The sequence below is a fragment of the Eublepharis macularius genome, chromosome 4, assembly GCF_028583425.1.
Source record: "Eublepharis macularius isolate TG4126 chromosome 4, MPM_Emac_v1.0, whole genome shotgun sequence".
Taxonomy (NCBI): Eukaryota; Metazoa; Chordata; class Lepidosauria; order Squamata; family Eublepharidae; genus Eublepharis; species Eublepharis macularius.
Genome location: NC_072793.1, coordinates 144071880 through 144097095, shown reverse-complemented (window position 1 = coordinate 144097095; position 25216 = coordinate 144071880). Strand labels below are relative to the sequence as shown.

The 25216-nt window shown below is 43.6% G+C and overlaps 1 protein-coding gene across 4 annotated transcripts in view; it reads left to right on the top strand.

Moving 5' to 3' along the window:
- Positions 1 to 25216, top strand: part of LOC129328354 (monocarboxylate transporter 2-like) — a 70182-nt gene that overhangs the window by 40620 nt on the left and 4346 nt on the right. For all 4 annotated transcript variants that reach the window (XM_054977363.1, XM_054977360.1, XM_054977362.1 and 1 more), the window contains 2 exons: positions 14855 to 14998; positions 21555 to 22412. In XM_054977363.1, coding sequence (XP_054833338.1) covers positions 14855 to 14998; positions 21555 to 22412 — 1002 coding nt within the window. The remainder of the gene's footprint in view (positions 1 to 14854; positions 14999 to 21554; positions 22413 to 25216) is intronic.

Sequence of the window (25216 nt, the reverse complement as noted above, 5' to 3'; positions counted from 1 at the left end):
AAACTAATACTTATGAACATTGCAACTATGCAAGCTGCGTCCTTCAGAATAACATTTAAAACAATGGATTGTTCCTTGTCATCCATGTACTGTGCTTTGAGGACACCCTGTCTAAAATACATTCAGATTTTCTACTTTCATAAGAACTAGCCTGGTTTTTCTCTTTTGGAAGATAGGTTTAGTGGCTAAAAATAAATCATACCAAATTTAAACAAAGCCTGATGTGTCTATATATACATATTGAGAAATGTGGAAGGATGAACAACATTGGAAAAAAGAAGGCACTGAAAGAAACTCTGTAAAAGGCAACCTAACAGAAAAAATAAAATCCTGAAAGGAGGCCTCTGTTAGTAATATTTAGTGCTGCTCCAGGCAACAGTACAATCAGAGTGTGCTGGAACAGGTTCAGAAGAGGGCAACCAAAATAATCAAATGATTGGAACATCTTTTATATAAGGATTCAGGACAGAAGGAAATAGTCACACACCATATAAAATTCATTTACAGATCATGCTGTCAAATGATTTGGTGACCAGTGGCTTATATGGCTTTACAGGAAGATTAGACAAATTTATGGAGTACAGGTATATCCATTGCTGTTATCAGTAGTGACTAGATTGAACTTCAGGGTAGTATACTTCTAAAGGCCAGTCATTAGGAAATAAACCCTTTCCTTCATGCCTGGTTGGTGAGCTTCCAAGAAGCATTTGATTGTTCATTGTTAAAAATAAGACAATAGACTGGATGAGCCTTTAGTCTCTGAGCCACTAGGGATCGTGTGGCATCAGTAGAAGAGGACTGAAGGTGGAAGGCATTTTCATTGGTTTCAGTGTCATTGGTTTCAGCTAAAACACTCTTTCTAGTTCTTTTTAAAGGAGGAAATAATGTTTATTCTCTCTTTGATGCCACATGAAAATATATTATTAAAGGTCAATTTTGAAAATGTTAAAACTGATATTAAGGTGAAAATTAATTGGACACCGTAACAGATGAGTCCATTTTCAAGTTAGTATTGAGTCAGGTTAGTGTATATTTGCCTGCCACCAAAAATCTAACTTTGTGACATGGCCTTTCATGTATCACCAAACAATGAATGGAATTTTGTCACACAGCTGTGATAAAATGCATTGAACAGAGCAGGCACTAAACTGATGTGATTTATATATATGTGATTTACTTCAGCTCAGTCTATTGAAAGAGAAGTCAGACTACTGAAGAAAAGGGAGGAAAGCATTGAAAACAGGCCACAGCAATGGTCTGGTTGAACAATACTTAGCTAGATATTTGGAAATTTAAGGTTTCCTCGTCCTATTATTTCCTTCATGAAATGAATATTAATGTTCTTTAGAATCATAGCTACCAAGAACATCTTTGAAATGGTAACCAGCACTTTGGCCTGGTTCACCTGATTTCCTTTTTATGTGGGATCTTATATAGATGCGGTGGCAATTATCCCTAAATTCCCTCTTATCCTCCAGCCTCTGAACCAATCCTTGTGATTTTGGCCTCATGCAAATCCAAGTGATTGTCAGCCCATCTGAGCTCATGGAACTCCCCTGGATAGGAAGGGGGAACCAGCCTCAGTTAAGAAGGGGGAACAGAAACTTTTCCTCTTAGCTAGGATATTGTGACTCTGGACAAGAGCGTCAGTTTAGCCAGGGTTTTTAATCTGGCTTTTGGTTAGGCTTAGGGAAGAAAGCTTATTTTTAGGTGATATATGAGCACCCTGATTAAAGCCAAAAGTATCAAATCTACCTGGACAGTTTCTGAGAGCTAGAGACTGTGAGGTGAAAAGGTAGATCTACACCCTTGAGAAAGGGTGTAGATCTGGAGAAAGGGGAATCTAATCTCCCCTCAGTGTTTGTGTATGTTCACTGAAGGTCAGGTTTCAATGTGTTAACTCCCATTAGGAAAATATACAATCTATAGGTGTACAGTTGAAAGCCGGTGGAACATTGTATACTGAAGTATTCCATACAAAACCTTTACTTTGTTACACACCTAATTTTTTGTAATTAAATCTTCGTTGTTCATAACCCTCTGTGTCTTGTCTCTCAAGTCAAAATAGCTGTGAAATAGGACTGTTTATACTTACCTTACAATTAAGTACATTATTCTAGTAGGGTTCAAATGAGAGCCCTTTAGTTAGCAAAAACGTAATATGCTATCAACCAGTTAATCAAAGCTTATGCCCCCCCTTTTTCTGATTGTAGACACCTGGGGTTTAAAAAAATAAAAGGAGGGACCACGTGGGGGTGGATAGTCCAAAGGGCAGTTTACCTCAGAAGCCTCTCTCATTCCCCCACCCCATTGTAGGCTTCCACAGATATCTTGACAAGAACCACATTGCACATAGATAATGTTTACCAAGTCCATCATCCATTTCCTAGTTGGTCTGTATCCGCAATCAATTTATAGTTTGCTTTCCAGAGAAGTTTCTTCACACATTGGGAGGAGCATGTGAAGACACCTCAGTGTCAGCTGAACTGTATATCGATATCATCGTGATATTTAACAGCAGTTGTTTTCTTCATTACCATCAGTTGTTTTCTTCATGATAAATGTTGGAAAAAATACTGCCGTGATCCAGGAAATAGCTGCCAACAGAATCCATTTACAACCTAGTTCACACTGGAGTTTCTCCATATGGCCTTGTATACAAAGGAAATTACATACAGAAAATAAGCTAACCCTCATATATATGATACTGAAATCTTTAGTAAATATGTTAACCATATGTCTCTGAAAACATTTTAGGTGGGAATAAAAAAACCTTAAAAATAAGTAGGAGCCATTTCAGCTTCATTACATAATCCAGCTAACAAAGGGTTTGTTTACCCATACACACATATTAATAGATTTAATTTACTTAAAAATGGGTATGCAGTGTGATAATACCTAACATTAAGTGCTATTTTATCCTGTGATCTATGACCAAACTAGTCATTACAGTATCTACAGGACCGAAATGAATTTGACTGTTTAAAAAATGTCGTGAGGGCACAATCCTGATTGGGCCTAAGGTTGCCAGCTCCAAGTTGGGAAATTCCTGGAGATCATGAGAGTGAAACCTGGAGAAAGTGGGGTTTGGGGAGGGAAAGGACCTTGGCATGGCATAATTCCATAGAATCCACCCCCCAAAGTAGCCATTTTCTCCAGGTGAACTGATCTCTGTGGCCTGGAGACCAGTTGTAATTCTGGGAGATCTCCAGCCACTACCTGGAGGCTGGCAACCCTAATTGGGCCTGTGGCACAGCCACAGCAGGACCAGGCTTATTTCCCCTCCCACAGCTGATCTGGCACTTGAAAAGGTGTGTGTGTGGGGGGGGGGGCAAAATTGCCTGGACCTTCCACACCAAATTCATCTGTAAAATGGACTCATCCATGAGTCCATCCATGGAAACCATAGCATCTAGTTTAGTCGGCTGCAATCAAGTGAGCTCTCTGATTAGTCCTGTGTCATGCATATTAAATAACAGTTTGGGTGTAAAGAAATTGAGAAACAAAGCACATTCACAAGTATTGGAAAAGGTCATAAATAAATTACTACTTAGTCCCAGGCATCCTGTTTTAATTCCTTTCTGCTACTACCAGTATATCTTCTTAATAGTCGTTTTGGGCAGATACTAGTCTTTCCAAGGGATGGATTGGATCTTATAGTGCAGAAGAGAAACTCCATTTGCAGAATGGAACTTTCCTGCTTCGGCATCCTGCTGTGTAGCTCACTAGCCTCAGGGGTTGGGAATCTTCAGGAATAGCACTGCGTGCCATGTGGGGTGTGTAGGAAGAGGCTGAAAGCAACCCATTCTCCACTGGTAGAAGCAACTTTGTGCTATTGGAACATGGATTCATTGTATATACATAGATACAGACAATAATCCTCTCAATGGAGAGTATATAGTTAGAGCTTTACATTTGCAATCCAGTCTGAACCATGCCTCAAACTGTAGCACAGTGGTTAAGTGGCTGGGCTTTGAATGAGCACTCTGCTAGTTCAACTCCCACTACTGCCATGGACTCTGCAGGTGGCCTTAGGCAAGCCACTCCTCTCAGCTCCAGCTCCACAGCTGTATTATGCGGATAATGATAATACTGACTTTGTTCACTGCTCTGACTGTGGTACTAATCTGTCCAGAAGGGCAGTATGTAAGCACATTGTTGTTGTTGTTATTATTATTATAACTTGAAATGCAGGAAAATATCTAAATGTGAACAAAATTATTCCCAGTATTGTGTATGACATAGATGTCCTCCAGTCCGAACATTTAACTCATCCTCCTACTGTTGGCATTTCTGTGTATACTACTTCAACTTTCCACCAATCATTTCATCATCGCACTGGCTTAGGGATGGCTTTCTGATTTACGTGGGTCTTTTTGGGCAGATACTAGTCTTTCCAAGGGGTGGATTGGGGTGAACAAGAACGTGGGTCTTGTTCACCTGAGTTATTCTGTTATCCTAGCTGTAGTTGTACCCACTAGGAACAAGGCAGGTCAGGCTGTGAGAGGGAAAGGCTGTCCCCCACTCCTCAAGGATAGGCAATTGTATTTGTTTGCAGACTGGGGGCCAGGTAGAGGCAGAGGAAAAGCGATGACTTGTCCACCCTGTGATAGATTGGAAGTGCAAATTAGCCTGCTTATGCTGCTGGGGGGTGGGGGAGAGATAGAGGAACTCTTTTTTCCATTAGCTGACAAGCTACACAGAGTGGGAAGATAGAGGCAGATGCCCAGACTTGACACCCATGATAAGCAGTCTGCCTGCCCTATATAGATGGAGAAGTTAGAAGATAAGTCTTCACTTCCTCCTCCAAATATACAGAGAACCAAGCCAAATGTTTGTGAGAGATCAGTGAATAAGCAAGATTAGTTCATCTTAGGATGTGAAAGAACTGCTCCCAATTGCTTTTGCTAAGTCACTGTTTCCTTTAATGTTTGGTGATACAACAAGTAAATCCACTGGACAGATTAGGAAACTCACGTTTAGAGCAAGTTCTTAATACTCAGAGATGATTCTCTGGATGCTTAGATGTGATGTGGGCATCTCATTTAATCTTTGCTGCAAGCCATGCAAAACATCTGTGCATGCTTAGTTTGAATGCCAGCACAAGTTCTGCAATGGCTGTATATAACTGGTGCACAAACGAAACACATGTAACTACTTTGCATGGGGTTACAGCACAGTCTAACAAGATCCTGAGTTTGTGCAAAGTTGCAAAGGGAAGACCTTTGACTTGGCAGCCTCAAGTTTATAGTCAGGAGTATGAGAATTGTTCCTATGACAAAAAATGCTATTTCTCTGAGCTTCAAAGATAGCTGACTTGGATATGTTATTCGGAATCAGAAACAAAGGCACATTGGGTCAGTGAATGCTGGTGATGATAGGCATACCATTGCCCATTGCTCCTTTCCAGGCCTGAGCTTACTTCCAACACTACCAGGGCTCAACTGGGCTTGCTCCTGTCCACTAGTGGCCCTTTAGTGTACTGGGCCACATAAGTTAGAGCCAGTCTGTCCTGATTAACAGTCCTTGGCCACGTGAAAAAACACCAGTCAGCCACACATTTATTGCTCATTATCTCTGCTTACTATTCCCCCTTTTCTTTCCATTAAAAGAAGCCACATTTATTGCTCATATTTATTGCTCACTATTTCTTCGTAGGTCAGTTGTGATTTCTTTGATAGAATTTCTGCATTTTTCCCACTTCTTCCTAGCAGATATGAAACCTCTGCTATTCTTTATGTGATGGTGTGCAAGAAAGGTGAACTGAGAGTTTCTGATTTTGCCAAAGATTCTTGAGTCTCTTTTGCCTTACTTTCAGAAAACAGTTGACTTTTTGATGTGTTAAAAAGAGAAAGAGGTTAAACTGAGTTAAATGGTTATCACCAGAGAACTGAAGAGGTCCTATTAATAAGGCTGTTTTGAAAATGGATGAAATGTGTAGCATTTAAAAGCACTTTGTGAAGGTACAGTGTTTATGCGTGGGTTACTGATGATACAGAGGTTATAGCAGGAAGGCTGTACATGGGTTTAATTCCTAGCTCATTATCTGAATTAGTTTGCAGATTGACCTATAAACCATCTTTCTCAGGTTCCCCCTATGGAAGGAACCCCCCCCCCCCACACACACACACACCAAACTGAGAAACCAGCACAGTAAGCAAAGAGCGGGTAGAACTTTTTTCCATGCTATGCTAATGTTCTGTTCGCATTTGTTTTTGTGCAAAAGCGTATTCAGAGCAGAAATGCACTGCCTGCTATCTGAAGTGCTGCAGTCCATTCTACCACCTCAGGGCTCTGCCACCTCCTTCTTCTGCATCTATGAAGCAGGCTTTGTTCAACGACAGTGTCAGACTAGAACGTGGGAGATCCAGGGTCAGAATCCCACTCGGCTATGGAAACTCACTGTGTAATCTTAAACCAGTCACTGTCTCTCAGCATAACACAGCTCATAGGTGCTGGGTGTGCGGATTACACTCGTGTACTGGTGAGGGAAATAATGCTCTGAGGGACCCTGTTTTATTATGGCTGTGTGTGTGTTACAGGGCTGGGCTCTGGTTATCCCTGGTCTAAATTGATCCTGACATTTCATTCCATCGTAAGAAAAGGTTTTTGTTTTCCCTCTGCTTCCTCAACACTTTCACCCACTTTTGGATGATTAATAAGATACGTGGAGTCTAAAAGGTCATTGAGAGGAAGCAGACGTATAATTGGTTGTCTTACTGACTTGACTGAGAGGAAAGCGTGCTGTTTAATTTCGCATCCTGTTCTTGAAACCAGGGATCAAACTCTTAGTAGGCTTGGGTGCAGTGAGGAACTAGAGCATTCCCCTTTTCTTTCCATTAAAAGAAGCAAGGCAATTGGCCATTCTACTCCACACATCAGGCTGGTAATGACTGTTCTCAGGTGGCATTTTTTCATTTTTGAAAGCCGCAGGCTGTATTGATAAAACCTTCAGCAGCTGTTGACTAGACCTCAGAGGCTCTTTCCTTGGTTCTGAAGCTTTTTTCAGGGGAAATCTGTCAACACTTCTGCTGCTTCCTCTGCAAGGTCAAGGCAAGTAAGTGGCAGCTTTATGAGACTGTGCCAGATCCTTGCCAGCTGTTTCACCTACCTTCATTCTCACCTAGTCCTCTTAATTAAGAAGCAGAAATATAAAGGGCTTCCTCTCTCTCTCTCCCTTTTAAAAAGTCTGTCACATAACAAAGAAGAGATTTAGCACAGGTTAAAATGAAGGACAACCCAAAAGTTTGATCCAGTTGTGTAGATTCAGGATAGAAGCAGTAAGCAAGGCTGATGAAGGTTCCTAATTTTCCTTTCTGCCCTCTGTCTGCCATCTAAAGTGGCCAGAAGATATCATAAACAGCCAAGTGTCACAACACTCACAAATCAGCGGGAGGATATTTTAATATATTGTCGAAGGCTTTCACAGCCAGAGAACGGTGGTTGTTGTGGATTTTCCGGGCTGTATTGCCCTAGTCTTGGCATTGTAGTTCCTGATGTTTCGCCAGCAGCTGTGGCTGGCATCTTCAGAGGTGTAGCACCGAAAGACAGGGATCTCTCAGTGTCAAACTGTGGAGGAGATGTATTGTCGAAGGCTTTCACGGCCGGAGAACGATGGTTGTTGTGGGTTTTCCGGGCTGTATTGCCGTTGTCTTGGCATAGTAGTTCCTGACGTTTCGCCAGCAGCTGTGGCTGGCATCTTCAGAGGTGTAGCACCAAAAGACAGAGATCTCTCTGTGACACTGACACAACCATGTGGAGGAGATGTTTGCAGGTTATTTATATCTACTCAGAAAGGTGGGTTGGGTTGTGTCATCCTGTAAGGGTTTCCCAGGGTGTGGAATGCTAATGGAGTGCTAATGCTTCACTGTATTCTGAGGAGGTTCTATTGCATATGGATTGGTGCTTGATATGCTAATCTTCTCTGCAGGGCTATTGTGGGTTGTAGAGTCTTTTGTTAGCCTGGTGTTTTTCAGAACTGGAAACCATGCTCTATTCATGCTCTATCCACATGGGACTGCGCACGTGCAGGCCTGCCGATTCCGGAGATTTTCATAGCTCAATATCCATAGGGGGCGCTCTTGCCTCTCAGCGCACATGCACAGCCGCTTTCCCGCCGAAACGGCCCCTGAAGAGGCGGAGCGCCCCTCACATACCCTCAGTTTCTCTTTTGCCGCCGATGGTTGAGGTTTACAGTTCTTCTCTTCGATATGCGATGTCGGAAACAGCCTTGTTTAAGCGATGCGAGACCTGCAATCGTAAAATGACAAGGTCAGACGGTCATTCCAATTGTTTGTACTGCCTTGGAGAGACTCACAATACCCAGGTGTGCAAACATTGCCGCGCGTTTACTTCCAAGGCCAGAGCAGAACGGGCGGGTCGTCTGCATGCCTCTCTTTGGCCGTGACGGATCCCCTGGCAAAGGCACCACCATCTGCCTCGTCCAGTTCTTCCTCTCGACCTGTTCCCGAGGCTTCGGGTTCCAAGACTCTGCATTCCCAGCCGTCCCCGAGCCGTTCGTAGTCGAGGTCTGGAAAGTTACTGTCGGCACGGAGTTTGTCGGAACCGGCTCCTTCAGTTCTGATGGTTTCTCGGAGTTGACCTCCTTCAGTTTCATCCATCGCTCCTGCTTCACTGGACTGGACTGTCCCTCGGAGTCAGACACCCTCGGTTCCAAAAGTGACCCCGCCATCTTCCCAGGACACTTTGTCGGATCCAAAAGCTTCGGATCCGTCTTCGACTTCTAAGACAGCGACCGAGCTGAAGAAGAAGAAGAAAAAGTGTAAACATTCAGCAAAGCATGATAAAGCTGTACTAGAGAGTCTGATCTCAGCTCCCCCATCGGTTCCGATGGGGGCGGTTGGTTCCGATCCTCCAGAGAAGAGACAGAAGGAGTCTGCGGAACGTTCTTCTCCTAAGACCCCCCCCTCAACAGTGACACAGGAGGAAGATGTGATCCTGATCGATAAGCCCCCCACTCCATCGGGTAGGCCAGCATCTTATGAATTGGGCTCGATACACTCTGCTAGGAGCCATCGGAGCAGATCAGAGCGCCGTTGTAGCCCTTACTCCTATCGGAGCCGTTCCAGGGAACACCAGCATGGGGATGACTCGGCCATCCCATACTATGAGAGAGAAGGCTCCTATTTTTCGGACCGCCCGTATAGAAGGGTCTCTCTATCTCCTTCTCCTAGGGCTGGTTCCTATACCGAGTTTAAGCGAACACCACACCCGTCTGAAGTCGAGTCTCATCGGAACCGAACCAGATACAGCGAATCCCCTTTATCTGATTCGCCTGAGAGAGAAATGGGCCCCTTGGAGGAGGCATCGCCCACCAATGATTTCAGAGCATACAACGAGCTTCTCCAGCGTATGGCTAAGGCATTGGACCTGGAAGTTACATCCACAGAGTCCAAATTTATGGATAAGATCCTACAACATATCTACTCGGGGTCTACACCCTCTGCGGCCTTTCCCTTGATTGAAGGTTTCGCGGGTCTCTGGAACAAGTTGAATACTAGACCCGCATCAGCTCCAGCCACTAACAGGAAAGTGGAGAGCCTTTATCGTACCAAGGATGATGCTCATCTGTTTCTTGCAACCCATCCACCTCCATCCTCTTTGGTGATGGAGGAAATGCAAGCGCGGCCCAAACAGGGATCAATGTCTACTCCTGCTGACAAGGACAGCAGGAAAATCGATGCCATGGGGAGGAAGCTCTACACTTCGGCCACGTTTGGCATCAAGGTGGCGAATTATGCAGCTATGATGGCTGCCTACCAGCTCTTCTTGTGGAAGAAGGTGGCAACTTTCCTCCGAGGCTCCCTGACGAGAAGAGAACCCTTCTCAGGGTGATACAGGAAGAAGCTACCCGCCTTTCCCAGCATCAGATCAACGCTGGCAGGAGCATGACAGACACCCCTGCTAGGTCACTCCTCTTGGCAGTTGTTCTATGCCGGTATGCTTGGCTTCATACCACAGCTCTCCCAACAGAGATGAGGAACAGGGTGGAAGACCTACCCTTTGAAGGAACCACACTCTTTTTGGAGAAGACCGATGAGTATCTTTCAAAAAAGAGGACTGATCGTCTCACTGCGCGCTCGTATGGGGTCCTCCATCAGGCTCCACAACATTCTTCTAGACCGTATTATAGGTCATTTCAGGATGGCAGACAGCACCGATACCAACCCTATCAAGGGTATGCTTACCAGCCCCAGAGGAGTTACCAGAGCCCACAGTCTGCATTTTCCAGATGGAGGCAAGGCTAATGTCCCAAGCCTGGTTCCCAACAACAGCAAGCTAAGGACCAAACCCAGATGCACAAGCAATTCTGACAATTACAGGGCCCTGACCCCACATTTGGGGCCAGGCTTAGTGCATACTGGAGTGAATGGTGTTCTGTTTGTTCTGATGTTTGGGTTTCTCCTATAGTTCAGTTTGGTTATAAAGTTGAATCTTTGGAATTACCTTACTTACGACTCCCTGTCTTTCCTTCAGAACCTCCGTGAATGGAGATCTTGACAGAGCTTGCTGCTCTTTTACAGAAAGGGGCGATAGAGGAAGTCCCTAGTGATTCCGCTGGGTTGGGGTTTTACTCCAACCTCTTTTTGGTGGAGAAGAAGGATGAGGGGCTTAGGCCTATTCTAGACCTTAGGGGCCTGAACAAGTTTATTCAAATTTGAAAATTTAAGATGGTCACTTTGCAGATGGTGTTGACCTTATTGCCCCTACACTCCTGGTTCGCGGTCTTTGACTTGAAGGACGCTTACTTTCATATTTCTATCTTCCCTGAACATAATTTTTTTTTACATTTTGTTTATGATCAGCGGGTGTTTCAATACAGTCTTACCTTTTGGACTGGCCACTGCCCCGAGGGTGTTCACTAAGTGCATGGCAGTGGTGGTGGCCCACTTGAGGCTCCAGGGTTGCTGCATATTTCCGTATCTAGATGATTGGCTACTGGTTGGTGATTCTGCAGCAGATGTCTCTAGACAGGTGTCCATCACTCTTACCCTGTGTCTCCGTTTGGGACTTTTTGTTAATCAAAAAAAGTCAAAATTGGTCCCTGTGCGTTCCATCCAATTTATAGGGGTAGTCTTGGATGGGGTCAGGAATGCGGGCTTTTTGCCCGCTGAACATGCATCAAGACTCTTGTTAATAGACCTAGGAGGTGTCGTTTCCAATCTGTCCAGTTTATCCAGACTCTCTTAGGTTGCATGGCCTCCACAATTGCAGTGATCCCACTGGCTAGACTGTTTATGAGACCACTGCAACTGTGATTTAATTCAGCTTTTTTCCCTGGCCGTGATTCCCAAAATAAGAGGCTCTCGGTCCCTAGGGGGGTTGTGCCCACTTTGGAGTGGTGGTTGGATGATTCTAACCTGTTCAAAAGGGTAGAATTTGGTCATCGACAAACTCACCTATCTGTCACTTCTGATGCCTCACTATTCGGCTGGGGGGCTCATTGTGAAGGGTCTTATGCAGATGATGTGTGGTCCAAGTCAGAACACAAGGAGCTTATTAATCTTCTTGAGTTAAGGGCTGTTTTATATGCACTGATCTCCTTTTCAGATGTCGTGTGGAACAAGTCCGTCCAGATCCTGACGGACAACACGACGGCGATGTTCTATATAAACAAACAGGGTGGCACGGCGTCTGTTGCTTTATGCACTGAAGCACTGAAACTTTGGAAGTGGGCCATAGAACATTCAGTATGGCTTCAAGCAGTGCATATTCTGGGGGTAGAGAATTCCATGGCAGATCATCTGAGCAGACTTCACAGGGACAATCATGAATGGTTGTCTGTCCACTCGACAGTCCTATGCTTTTAAGTGGGACAAATTCTCTGCTTGGTGTTGGCAGAGGGATTTGGACCCTTTTCTTTCCTCCCTTTCTGACATACTGGAATTTTTGTGGGAGGTCAAGCAGAAGGGGTTAGCTAACAGTTCTGTTAAAGTTTATCTGGCGGCTATTTCTGCCTTTCACCCACCTATAGACAGAAAGTCGTTTCCCCCCCACTATTCTGCAAAATTATTTTTGAAAGGGTTGAATAACCTGTTTCCCCCAGTACGGGCCCTTGTCCCTCGGTGGTCCCTGCCATTGGTGCTAACTCTAGACCTTTCGAGCCTTTGGCCACGTGTCCCTTGAGTTATTTTCCATGAAAGTGGCTTTCCTGGTGGCTGTCGCCTTGGCTAGGAGGGTGGGGGAGTTAGCGGCTTTGTCCTGCGAGCCTCCTTATTTGAAACTCCACCCCAAGAAGGTTGTTCTTAGAACCAAGGTTGACTTTTTGCCAAAGGTCGTGTCTCAGTTTCACCTGTCACAGGAACTGGCCTTACCGGTTTTCTTTCCTGCTCAGGCCTCGGAGGCAGAGAAAGCCCTCCATTCCCTGGATGTCCGTAGGGCTATCCTTTTTTATTTAGATAAGGTAAAGCCCTTTAGATTAGACTCCAACTTGTTCGTTTGTTTTGCGGGACATAAAAAGGGTAGGAAGGCGACATCTCAGACTATTTCGAGATGGGTGGTCCAGACTATATTGACATGTTATACTGCTGCTAATCTACCTTGTCCTCTGGAGGTGCATGCCCATTCCACCAGGTCTCAGGCATCATCAGCGGCTCTTCTCAAGGGTGTCCCTCTTCACAACATCTGCAGAGCGGTGACGTGGGCCTCGGTAGATACTTTTGTGAAGCACTACGCACTGGACATCCTAGATAGAAAGGAGACAGCAGTGGGCACAGCAGTTCTACATTCAATTTTTATGTGATGCATCTGCAACACCTCCACCCAGGTATTAAGCTTTGTAATCTTCCCATGTGGGACTGCACAGGAAGACCGTAGATGAAAAACAGTGTTTTGCTTACCGTAACTGTTGTTCATCTAGGTCTTCCGTGCAGGCACACATGCCCTCCCTCCTTCCCCGCTGACTCTCTTGGTACTTACCTTGCTGTAGGGCGGCGAAAGAGGACTGAGGGTATGTGAGGGGCGCTCCGCCTCTTAGGGGCCGTTTCGGCGGGAAAGTTGCCGCGCATGCACGCTGAGAGGCGAGAGTGCCCCCTATGGATGTTGAGCTATGAAAATCTCCGGAATCGGCAGGCCTGCGCATGCGCAGTCCCATGTGTGCCTGCACGGAAGACCTAGATGAACAACATTTACGGTAAGCGAAACACTGGTTTTTTTCTTCAAATGCATGGAGGGTAAGAAGAAACTGGTCAGATATATAGGTGGAGAGGGAAGGGGGGAGTAGATGCAATCAGTAGCTTCTGATAATGGGATCAGTTTGCTTTTGATAATGAAATCAGTTACTTCTGATAATGAGATAACCATTCATAGTTCCTATTCAATCCAAGCCTGACTGAGTCAAATTTACTTCTACATTCTATCTTCTTTACAACACCCCACTTTCTAACTGGGATAAAAAGACTCAGAGATTTCCATTCCTACTTGTATCTGACAAAGGGAGCTTGACTCTCAAAAGCTTATACCCAGGAAGCTCTTGATGGCATTTAAGGTGCTACTGGACTTGAACCTTACTCATAAAATTGCAAGAGGCATATTCCATAATAGTTCTATGCAGGCCTCAAAAATGCATGAAATAAGGCCAGTGACCTTCACAACAGCAGTCTTTGGGGACTGGGCAGAACAGCCCCACTGATCTATGAGCAATGTCCTCTCTTGTCCTCTGAGTCATCTGGGAATTAACCAGTGGCAGGCCTTGTCTTTAGGTGGCACATGCCACCCACCTGGTTCCTCCCAACCGTCGGAGGGGTTTTTGCTCCTTCTCCCTGATTCTCTCTTGGCTTCTCAAGTGCCCCTCCCACAGGAAATGGGAGCTCCTGTCCCCAGATGCCCCTATAATGTTACAGGGATCTGTGGGACAATCTCCTATTTCCTGCTGCAAGGAATTCTAGAGAGGGCAAAATGTGACTCCTTTTGACCTTAGCACTCACAGGGTTTAAAGGAGGTAGAAAACATTGTGTTCTATAGCCTCCTCCAGGCACCACTCTGAGAAGCAATTGGGAGATCATCCCAGCGGCCTCTGTAACATCCCAGGAGTCTCTGGGGGCAATTTCCCTTGACTGGTGGAAGTAGATAGGCCAAGCATTTCTGGTTTGTGGGCAGTCCTTTGCTAGGCTGTGGGCCCTAGCCAGTAAATGCCTGGCCATGCTAACCTCTGCCGTTAAGGATGCTAATTCTGCAAATAAGAAGGCTGTAGTCTACACAAGCTTATTTCATAACTAATCTGTAAGCAGTAAAAGCTTTTCTTGCTTTTGTTTGATCACATTAACACTAACTATTCTTCTCATTGGCAGCCAGTTTTGGTGGCAGTAATAAATTCACTTGCACCTGAGGACATTCTTATTCTTGCATGGTGCAAGGAAGTACTGTGCAGTCCACTAGGATCCCCCAGAAAAGTCTGGGCATGGCTGTACACTTTACATGCCTACCAATTGGAAACGATTGCTTCATAGATGCAAAATTAAGAGGAAAAGGTAAAATTATCTGAGTACAAGAAATAATGTGCAGGACAGGCTTACATTGAAATCATATCTAGCTGTGCAATTTGCACCTCTTCTGGAATGTAGATGAGAGGAGATCATCTTATGGTCACTGCAAAAAAATCCCCACATACACCTGCTTTTACTATGCATGCATGCATAAATGGATGCACCATGTTTTTGTATTGCCCTTAAGAGATTTGCTAGATTCTATGCAGCCATATTTCTATCCGTTAAACTTGAGAACGTTTCCAACTGCTTAAGCATTATTAAACGTTTTAACCAATTTGTCTTGAAAAAATATTTCTTTCAGAAACGTCTGTCACAAGGATTAATTAATTTCCCCCCTTTCCCTTTAGGTCCTATTAGCAGTGTTTTAGTGAGCCGGTTTGGTAGCCGACCAGTGGTCATATTCGGCGGGCTGCTATGTGGCATAGGGATGGTCTCCGCTGCCTTCTGCACAAGCATTTTTCAGCTCTACATTTGCGCAGGACTTATCACAGGTAATAGTAAAAGCATTCTTTATACTCATTGCAAAAGATCTGACTCAGCTGTTGCCTCGTAATGATCCTTTCGTTGCATACTCCAGGTAGTACACTGCCACATGTTTGCTCTTGCACACACATAATACCCAGAAACAGGGTTGTTTAACAGCATGCGGCCTGGGATTGGAGGAAAATTGTTGTAGTCTAGGTGGGAATTGCTGTTGCCTCAATGGAGGCAGCTTAGGCCTGGTTTGTGGTCTCTCAGACCATGAAGAAGCAGCAAAAGAATCTATCATGGTTCCTCAGGTTGATAGAAGCCTTGGGCATCAGTGCTGCAACCAGGCAGTGAGAAGGGCAGGAGGTCTCAGAAATGGTTGCACTGGGGCACCCGAGGCAAAGCCAGAAGCGTGAGGGAAAGGGGTGGGCTGCTTGCTTGAAGGAAGCTTGAGGAAGGGGGAGTGACTTTAGTTCGGAGCAGGAGAACCATCAGAAGGCTAGTGAAACAGGAAAATATTATATTCTGATTCCCCTTTTATCACAGGCATCCAACTCAGCCAAGACCCAGGAAGGCCATTCTTGTGTAACTCCTCCTTTCAGGGAGCTCCACCACTCTTCCATCCTCTGCTCCCATTTGGCATGGTATGGAAAGTTCAGCTGACAAGAGGATGGACCACCCATGCTGTGGTGCTAGTAGGCTTATTCTCTGTCTTGGTGATGGCATTCCAATCAGCTGAGAGGATGGCGTTGAAATATTTTTTATTTGAATCATACTTCTTCCTACTGTCATTAAGGACTTCAAGGTTACCCCACGAAAGTTCAGGATCTCAAGTGTAAGGACCAAACCAGATGTGTCTCTGGAAGTTCCATAAACACAGTTCCTTTACTCTTACTTTAAGCAGCAGGTTGGAACTGTGGCTTGAGATTAAGGGGGATTTTCTGCTTCATGCCATTTTCCTTCAGGTTGGGGAAATGCTGGGCCCATGTTGTATTTCCATTGCAAATGGAGTGCACATGTGCCTACTCTAAAGAAAATTACGTTGGGGAGCATCACAGCTGGGTTGGCCCTATCAAGACTTTATTATTTAACCATAATCTGCCTTGAACAGGAGGTGGCATAGTCAAATAGTCATCAAATGTGGCTATTTCAAACAAACTGATGGCCATTTGCATTAGGTAATAGTGATAGAAGGCACTTCTTTGCTGTTGACGTGGTTGTCATCAAGGATTGCCATCTTCAGGTAATTACCAAGGTACCTGGGAAGGACCCAACACTGGCTGATCCCTCTGCTGCTTCTCCTGCTCCTGCTCCCAGTCTAGCATCCACAGAAAATTCTGTCTAGGAGTATGAGGAGCAGGGTCTTTTCTGTGGTGGTGATACTGCAGCATCAACTCTCTCTCCCTGGGAGCTTTGCCAGCTAACAACTCTTTATGGTTCTCAGCAACAGGCTAAAACAGTTTCATTTTGCCAGGCCATTTAGCTCTTCAGCCTTATGTCTATTTTTAGCTCTGCAGTCTTTAATTGCTGGTTAATTGGCATGTATCAGAGTTCCTTTTCCTGTTCCTTACTTAGACAGCTTTTTTATTATTTGATTTGTCTAATTGCTTTCATTGCATTCTAACATATTGTTTTATGCAGTCCACAGCCTTGCGCACTATTTAGATGGAAAGGTGTTACAGACATTTTAATAAGTGAAGAACTGATAATAAACAGAGATGATTATTTTCATATACTGGATGTGGGCTTACAAGACCAAGGATGGGTTCCATGGTGGTTGTCTGAACCACTCTATAATGTGGGGTACTAAAATGGCATTAAAGAACCCCAACATTGTTTATTATTAGAAGGTACTATGGCTCCCCCCAGTATCATTTGTTCCACAGTTTTTCTAACTAAGCTATGTAAGGTGAAGGGCACATGCATTACTTTAACCATATGAAGCTGCCTGTTACAAGACTGCATTGGGGTCTTGGGCAGAGAAAAGTTTTTCCCAGGTTTGCTACTTGAGATTCGTTAACTAGAGGTCGAACCTGGGACTTTTGGCGTGCATGTCCTTGGCCACTGTTGACTATCCCCTCACCATATGGATATTCATGCAGAACCCTGCTTCTTCTGAATGTGTAAGACCCACTGCTAGACTGAGCTAGAAGAAAATTAAAAAAAGAAAAAAGATCTATACATTTCTGATTCATGATTTATAAGCTCATATGCTAAGAGTTGCTGACACATGCTATACATTTGAAATGGGGGGGGCTGCAGATTGGCAAGGATGGGGGGAAGTGGGAGCCAGTATGGGGGGATGTGAAATCAATGTGACAATAGAAGCTATCAGGGAGGACTCATGAGATTTCCCTGCCCAGTGTGTCTTCATGGGTCCCCTTTCTGGAATATTAATAACGATTTATCAATAAATATTATTGATAATATTGGAAATGTCCTTGATATTGACTGCACTAATCTCATACTGTGTAATCCACCTTGAATCTCAGTGAGAAAGGCAGACTATAAATGACATAAATAAAAATGAAATAAAAATACTGAAGTATTAATAATCCATATTGCACATGCAGTTGCATTGATGTGAATACTGACATAGACAAGTGTTCCAGAGTGTTTAAAATTCAAAATAATAATAATAATATTTGATTTATATACCACCCTTCAGGACAACTTAATGCCAACAAAGAGCGGTTTACAAATTATGTTGTTATTATTATCCCCACAACAAACACCCTGTGAGGTGGGTGGGGCTGAGAGAGCTCCTAGAAGCTGTGACTGACCCAAGGACACCCAGCTGGCTTCAAGAGGAGGAGTGGGGAATCAAACTTGGTTCTCCAGATTAGAGTCCCGCACTCTTAACCACTGCACCAAAATAGGCATAGATTTGTTTGATATCCATTGTAAGCACTTTTAAGAACAATTAATGCCAGTGGGTTAGGCATGTGTTCGCCCAAAATAAGTGAATGGGACTTCAGAGATTCTTAGCACTGTAATATTCCAAAATTATATTGTGCTCCTGCAGATTACAAAAAAAAGAAAAGAAACAAAAGAAATGCTGGTAACAAAGGAAAGTCGTACACAGAGAGAGCTTAAGAACTGTATAAACTGCTTATTTTGTCCATGATAGGTCCCAAAATGCTTAAAATTCTATTCGCTGATCACACTGTATTTTTAAATCTTGCTATTTGTATAGGTCACAATTCTCTACCACGCATGCCATGTTTACCATATCCAGGGCTTTTTTTCTGGGAAAAGAGGTGGTGGAACTCAGTGGTAGAACTCAGGACCGCACAATGACGTCACTTTAGGTCAGCTGGAACAAAGGGGAAGTTTTTTAAAGCTTAAATTGCCCTCAGCGAAAATGGTCACATGGCCAGTGGCCCTACTCCCTGATCTCCAGACAGAGGGGAGTTTAGATAGCGGTGCGGAGGGCAATCTAAACTCCCCTCTGTCTGGAGATCAGGGGGCGGGGCCACCGGCCATGTGACCATTTTCAAGCGGTGCTGGAACTCCGTTCCACCACGTTCCAGCTGAAAAAAAGCCCTGACAATATCATTTAGGCACATGTAGAGCGGTATTGTTTTATTTATTTGTGTTTGGGTTGGTATTTTGATCTAGCTTTTTTCCCTTTCTGATGAAAATGAGAATCAAATTACTGCAATTAAATGCAACTAACAAACTCAAATTAGTTTAAGACCTATGGTTTCCAATATATGTCTTTGTCGTTTCTCTCAGTGTTGAGCAAGTTGTCTATTTCAACCTTAAGACTGTTTCTTATCTGATTATTGTGTCATGTTCTCACACAGCAATTAGAGTATCCCTGGCTTTCTTTATTGTTCCTGAGCTGAGCTGCAGCTAGACCTTCCTGAAGTGTGCTTTTACCCTCTTGGATCACTAGCTCTGTTGCACAGAAATTCCAGAATCGTTATGGATGTCTGGATTTGTTGATGATGAATTCCATGAAATCAGTGGGCATGTTTCCTTTATAGACATGTTTTGACAGACATTATTTGCAGTGTGCATGTATGTGTGAATGCATGTGCAGGGTTGCAGTTAGGCAAAGCACATCAGCAAATGGTAGATAGAAGAATAGCCTTGGAGAGCAGCTTCAAAAAATTGGGCGGATGGAACAAACATGCCAGCGTTAATGCATAGTGGCAGAACCAGAATGATATTGTAGAATTAGCTAGGTGGCACCACTGTCTTTATGAAGTATTTAGATAACCCCTTACCATTTATACTGAATGCAGACTTTTGTAATTAAGCTGCATCTGAAAAAGTGGGCTCACAAAAGCTTGGTGGTGGTAGAAAGTGACGTCAAGTCATATATCCACCCCTGTTGGATTTTCAAGGCAATAGTCTAACAGCGGTGGTTTGCCATTGTCTGCCTCTGCACCCTGGTCTTCCTTGGAGGTCTCCCATCTGATTACTAACTAAGACCAACCCTACTTACCTTCTGAGATCTGCTGATATTAGGCTTGCCTGGACAATCCATCTCAGAGTCACAAAAATTTAAATTCATGAGTCACACAGAGGGAAGATTCTCTTGTTATTTTGGCTGCAGCAGACTAACATGGCTACCCCTATAAAAAGAAAGGCATCTTTATGACTATTGCCTGTCTATTTTTGTGGGAACTATAGCTGAGAGAGCAGGACTTGAGTCCAATGGCACCTTAGAGACTAACAAGATTTTCACGGTACGTACTTTCAATACCCTTGTATCTGAAGAAGGGAGCTCTGACTCTCCAAAGCTCATACCCTGAAAACCTTACTGGTCTCTAAAGTGCCATTGGGCCCAAACCCTGCTGTTCTACTGCAGACCAACACGGCTACCCACCTATAGCTGGGAGAGTTTTTGTGGTTCTGATTATAAAAGGGGGGAGATAAGGCAGAACAGATGTTTCACTGCTATAAAATGAGATTTTGGTCTTGATTATTCAACAGCGAGTTTTGACAATGATTTGCCAGTGATTTCATCAGGGAAGTGGAATATTCCTTGGGTATTACAGCTGCAGGTCTCTCTTAATCAGGAGAGCTGTAATTCTAGAGAAACTCAGAAGTGTATAAATTTTGCACAAGATGAATAAATGTCTGGTTAAATCTAGACTAACTGTGAAAGCAAAACTTTTCTACTTGAACCATAAATAATTTATGTGAGCTAGTATATAGTGGATTGAGTGTTAGACTTTGGCCAGGGAGTTCAGCGTTTTACTGTGCAATCCAAGTGGAATCATATTATTCGTAGAGTCTCTCTACATGAGACATCTTACACAAAAACACTCAAGTGTAAGAGACACGCAATGTTAGCCCGGAAGCGTAGTTTAAAACTCAGAGAGTTTGTTAATTTCCTCTTTGCCTCCCCGAAGGAGAGGTGAAATTGACAGAGCCCTCAGGAAGGCAAAGAGGAAATTAACAACCCCCGGAGCCATATTTGCAAGCTCTGTAGAAAGGTGAAATTGACAGAATCTTTGTCTTTTTAAAATATACTTCCTGGCTAGCATTGCGTCTTCCTACGCTTGAACATTCTTGTGTAAGATGTCCGATGTGGGGAGACTCTTAGTCTATTGAAGACAGTGGGTTTAGAAGGGTGTAACTGTGAACATAGGGAATTATGATCCTTAATCAACTATAATCCTTAATTGTACCTTCACACGCAAACAAGCAGAGAACGAGCTCATACATTCTCATCTTGACCATGTTATCCTGTTAAATCAGTGTGATGGATTTTAATGACTCTTGCTTCCTGGTAATCATGCTGAAGTTTTGCAGCATAAGATGGGCAGGTACCAAATGGTGGTAAGTGACTTTGTGCCAAAAGTGAAGAAAAATTTAAGCTCTATGGCTATCCCAAGGGACCTTAGAATATATTAAGAAAACATCGCCAGATCCCATGAAAGGTTCCCTAGTCCACCCATTTTTTTGTAATTCTAGAGTTCTGTAATTCCATTTTTCATTCCATAAATACACAGAATGACCCAAAGAGGAATTTCGGAGTATATTTTTGGCTAAGAAATTTTGATTGGCAAATCCCTACTAACCAGTTTCAGACCTGCATACCTTCAACAAGGTTCTTGCATCATGTACCTTCAGACCGTACCATGGGCCACATGTTTCCAAAGTAACCATTAATTCTCTCATTCACAATTGATGTCTTTTGAGGTATAAACTTAACAAATCTAAGGTACACACGTAAAAAACATAAGGCATGAAACAACTCCAGGACACTGAATCTGTACCAGTAAATGGAGCTTTGGTGGCAAAATGTTGCTTTACTAATTTCTTGGCCGTTTCCAGATGGCTTACCTGCCTCCGGAACGTCACGCCATGTTGCGGGGAAAACGTGAAATATCGCGTTTTCTCACGCGAGTTTTGCGCGACATCGCGCAAAACACGCGTGAGAAAACGCGATATTTCGCGTTTTCCCCGCAACATGGCGCGACGTTCCGGAGGCAGGTAAGCCGTCTGGAAACGGCCCTTATCTCATTTAACTTTAATGCAACTTCATCGCATTAGTTTAAAATTAACCCTTGTTGCCTTCTGAATTAACATTACTTTCTCATTGCCTCTCTGGTGTAGGGCTTGGCCTTGCCTTTAATCTCCAACCGTCTGTGATCATCATTGGAAAGTACTTCCTGAAAAGACGACCCCTCGCCAATGGTCTTGCCATGGCAGGAAGCCCCGTCATGCTGTTTATACTTGCCCCTCTGAACCAGTTGCTTTTTGACAACTTTGGCTGGAGGGGGAGCTTTCTTATTCTTGGGGGAATTTTGATGAACTGTTGTGTGGCTGGAGCTCTCTTCAGGCCCATTGGAGCAGCGACAGGCCCCACTAAGAGTCAAAAAGAGAAACCAGCTATCGAAACTCTAGAAGAACAGCCAGAAACGGGAACAGCTGAGCTGCCTGGGCCTGGCAAGGAAGAGGAGGAGAAGGACAGAGACTGTTGTGAAAACTTTAACAAGTACCTTGATCTCTCTCTTTTCAAGCATAGAGGTTTCCTGATATATTTGGTAGGAAATATGCTCATGTTTCTGGGATTTTTTGCCCCATTGGTCTTTTTGGCTCCTTATGCAAAGAGCCTTGAAATTGATGAATATTCTGCAGCTTTTCTCCTTTCTATTCTTGCCATTGTTGATATGGTAGCCAGACCAGCTACCGGACTCATTGCTAACAGCCGATGGGTAAGACCAAAGATTCAATATTTTTTCAGCTTCTCCATTATTTTCAATGGTGTCTGTCATCTCCTGTGTCCTTTAGCAACAAGCTACTCAGGCCTCGCAGTGTATTCAGGCTTTTTTGGCTTGGCTTTTGGTATGGTTTGTGCAATGTTGTTTGAAACGCTCATGGACCTTGTTGGCGCCAGCCGATTCACAAGTGCCGTAGGACTGGTCACCATAATGGAATGTTGTACCATACTGCTTGGACCACCTATTGGAGGTAGGAATATTTCTATTCTTCTACTTATGGGTCTGCAAATATGGCTGCCGGTAGATCTTTAGGTCAATATACCTCTTACTAAGGTTTCTATATAGCAGTTAAGATTAGCATTCAAGAGCTGCACTTCCCAGAGCAAAGTGGGGAAAAATGCCAGCAGTTTCCTGGGATTAAAAGGAATATTGCAGAATACAAAATCTTACTGATTTTCTTGTTTTTGTTCTTAATAATAATTAAGATGGATTTTACAGAACCTGAAGTATGAGATCAAATCACAGCTGCTTTTTCAATCAGGTGTTTTGCTACATTTGATCTTAGGTACTAGAATACCCTTTGCCTGCAAGTTGTTAGTGACACGTTTTAGAATCTAGGGTGTGTTGTTGTTGTTGTTGTTGAACTTTGTGTTGTTAGAAAAAACAGTTTCATGGTGGGAAAGCAAAAAGTGTTTTTTCCCCAACTACATTTAGGACTGGTTCCATGCCATAAATAGAGCTTATAGATACAAAATTACATGGCTACATGCTAGTCCATTGATAATGCTGTCATCTGTGTTGTTTGTGAAAGCATTTGTGGCCATTTTAATTTTCTGTAATTCTTATTAATTTAGTTACCATTATGGTAGCAATTTAATTTATAATTTGGAGACATTCCCTTGTATTAAACACTGTTGGGGAACTTGTAGCTTGAGGAATTGTCCTAAGATCACATGACCTTAGTTCTAGAGCAATTTGCAGAGCAAGACGTTTTAACTTTTCTTCATATTAGAGTTCTTTTTAGCCACTACACCTGTTAAACCTTTATAGGTGGACCCAGAAATACTACAGTTACTGCCCTCACCATCTGAAAATGCACATTAAGGAACCACTGTTTAATGTTGTCAGTTAGATAGGAAGCTTCACAGGCCTCTCTTTACTATGCTGTTCTAAATAAATATGAAACCTTCTTGGATGGTAAGAGAAGGAGACTGCCACAGGTTCTGGAATTCACACATGTTTTTGTTGTATAATCCCTGTTCTTTGTTCCTCAGAGATACAGCTGCTCAGTCAAAAGCTCATTATCTTCAAAGAACAGAAAACCACTCTGATAGCAAAATCTGCTCTCTACAAGACAGCTCTGCAGGAGTTCTGTCAGTATGACAGAACTTTTGAAAGTGGAAATTAGATATAGTATTTGTTTAGTTTTCAGAATAAAAGCCCTTTAACCATTCAGAGGTTCTAATGCCAAAGTGAGAAGAGGTTTAGGGTTGCCAGCCTCCAGGTGGTAGCTGGAGATCTCCCGGAATTACAAATGATCTCCAGGTGACAAAAATTAGTTCCATGGAGAAAAAGGCTGACTTGGAAGGTGGATTCTATGACATTATACCCAGCTGAGGTCCCTCCCCTCCCCAAACCCTGTCCTTCCCAGGTTTTACCCCCCCCCCCAAATCTCCAGGAATTTCCCAACATGGGCCTGGTAACTCTAGGTTTAATTCAGATTATAGTGCAAAGTAGGGGAATAGTCCTTTAGTTGTTGTAATTCCTACTCTTATGTAGCTTTCCTTTGTATATTATGTTGCAGAGAATTTGCTAGTACTAGAATTCCAAAATGATAGTTCCATTCTCCCTGCAATATGCAAGAAAGTTGTAGCTGGGTTGCAGAACTTCTTGCAGTGCAGTCAACAACAGATTGGATGTATGCAAACTGGCATATGATTTGTTGGCATTATTTAACCATATCATACCAATAAACATTAGGATTTATGTTTTCTCCCTCTTGGAGGTGCATAATTACTCAGAGTCCCGGCCCTATCCAGTTTTATGCTCTAACTCTCCCATGGCATAAATAAGCTATTATGGTGGTTATTTTTTCCCATGATGATGATGATGCATCTTGAAATGAGTATTGAGGCCAGAATACAACATCAAATTAGGCTGCTGCTTGTGCATTCAAGAAAAGCAAGTTTTGTGGGCTCAGCCTTAGTCTAGGATTATTTTCAGTGCTATCCTAAAATGGCCTGCTCAAAATCCTACCAAAGTCTCCTTAATAGGACTTACTCCCAGGAAAGTGTTCTTAGGATTGCAGCCTTAGAGGGAAACTACACGAGACGCCTGACACGTCATCTTCATGTGTTTGTTTCCCACAAGTTTCCATGGGAAGTGTAGTGAGAAAGAATAGCCACTCGATGCGATTCTCCACAAGGGAGACGAGGGAGAGAATCCTCTCACCACTTGAGGACTACATTGAGGAGGGCAGCCCAGGAAGCCAATAGCCAGCCCTTCACATGCCCGCCTCGCCATGCAGCAGTGGTGCCCAGCACTCCCACCTCCTCCCACTCCAGCCAGGAGTGCTTATGGCAGCCCCAGCCACCAGTTCCCGCTTGGGGTCTGAGCAAACGTCACACACACTCCGCTGCCTCCCTAGGATTGAGGGCTGGAGCATAGTCCTCTCGGCTCCCTCTGGCTGCTGCAGGTGTGCTCAGCTCCTTCTGGTGGCCTCCGGCATGAGCGCAGAGTGTATTTAGGGAAGCTGAATCAGTATTATCCCTTTCACTGTCCAGGTTTGCTGTTGAATCTTGAGACTGGGATCTGAAAAACAGCAAAACAGCTGCACTTGGAATTCATTTGATTTAGCCCCATTGAGTTTGGTAGCACTAAAATGGTTTTAGACCAAATACTACTTTGTAACTGGTTTATGAATTGGATTATATAAACATTAAAATGCAGCTGTTTGTTGCGTAATACTGTGGCTAATCCCAAACCAAAGAAAGAAGGCAAATGAACCAAACATATCCTGTTACATAAGATTTGCAAAAATGAAAAATGCAGGCC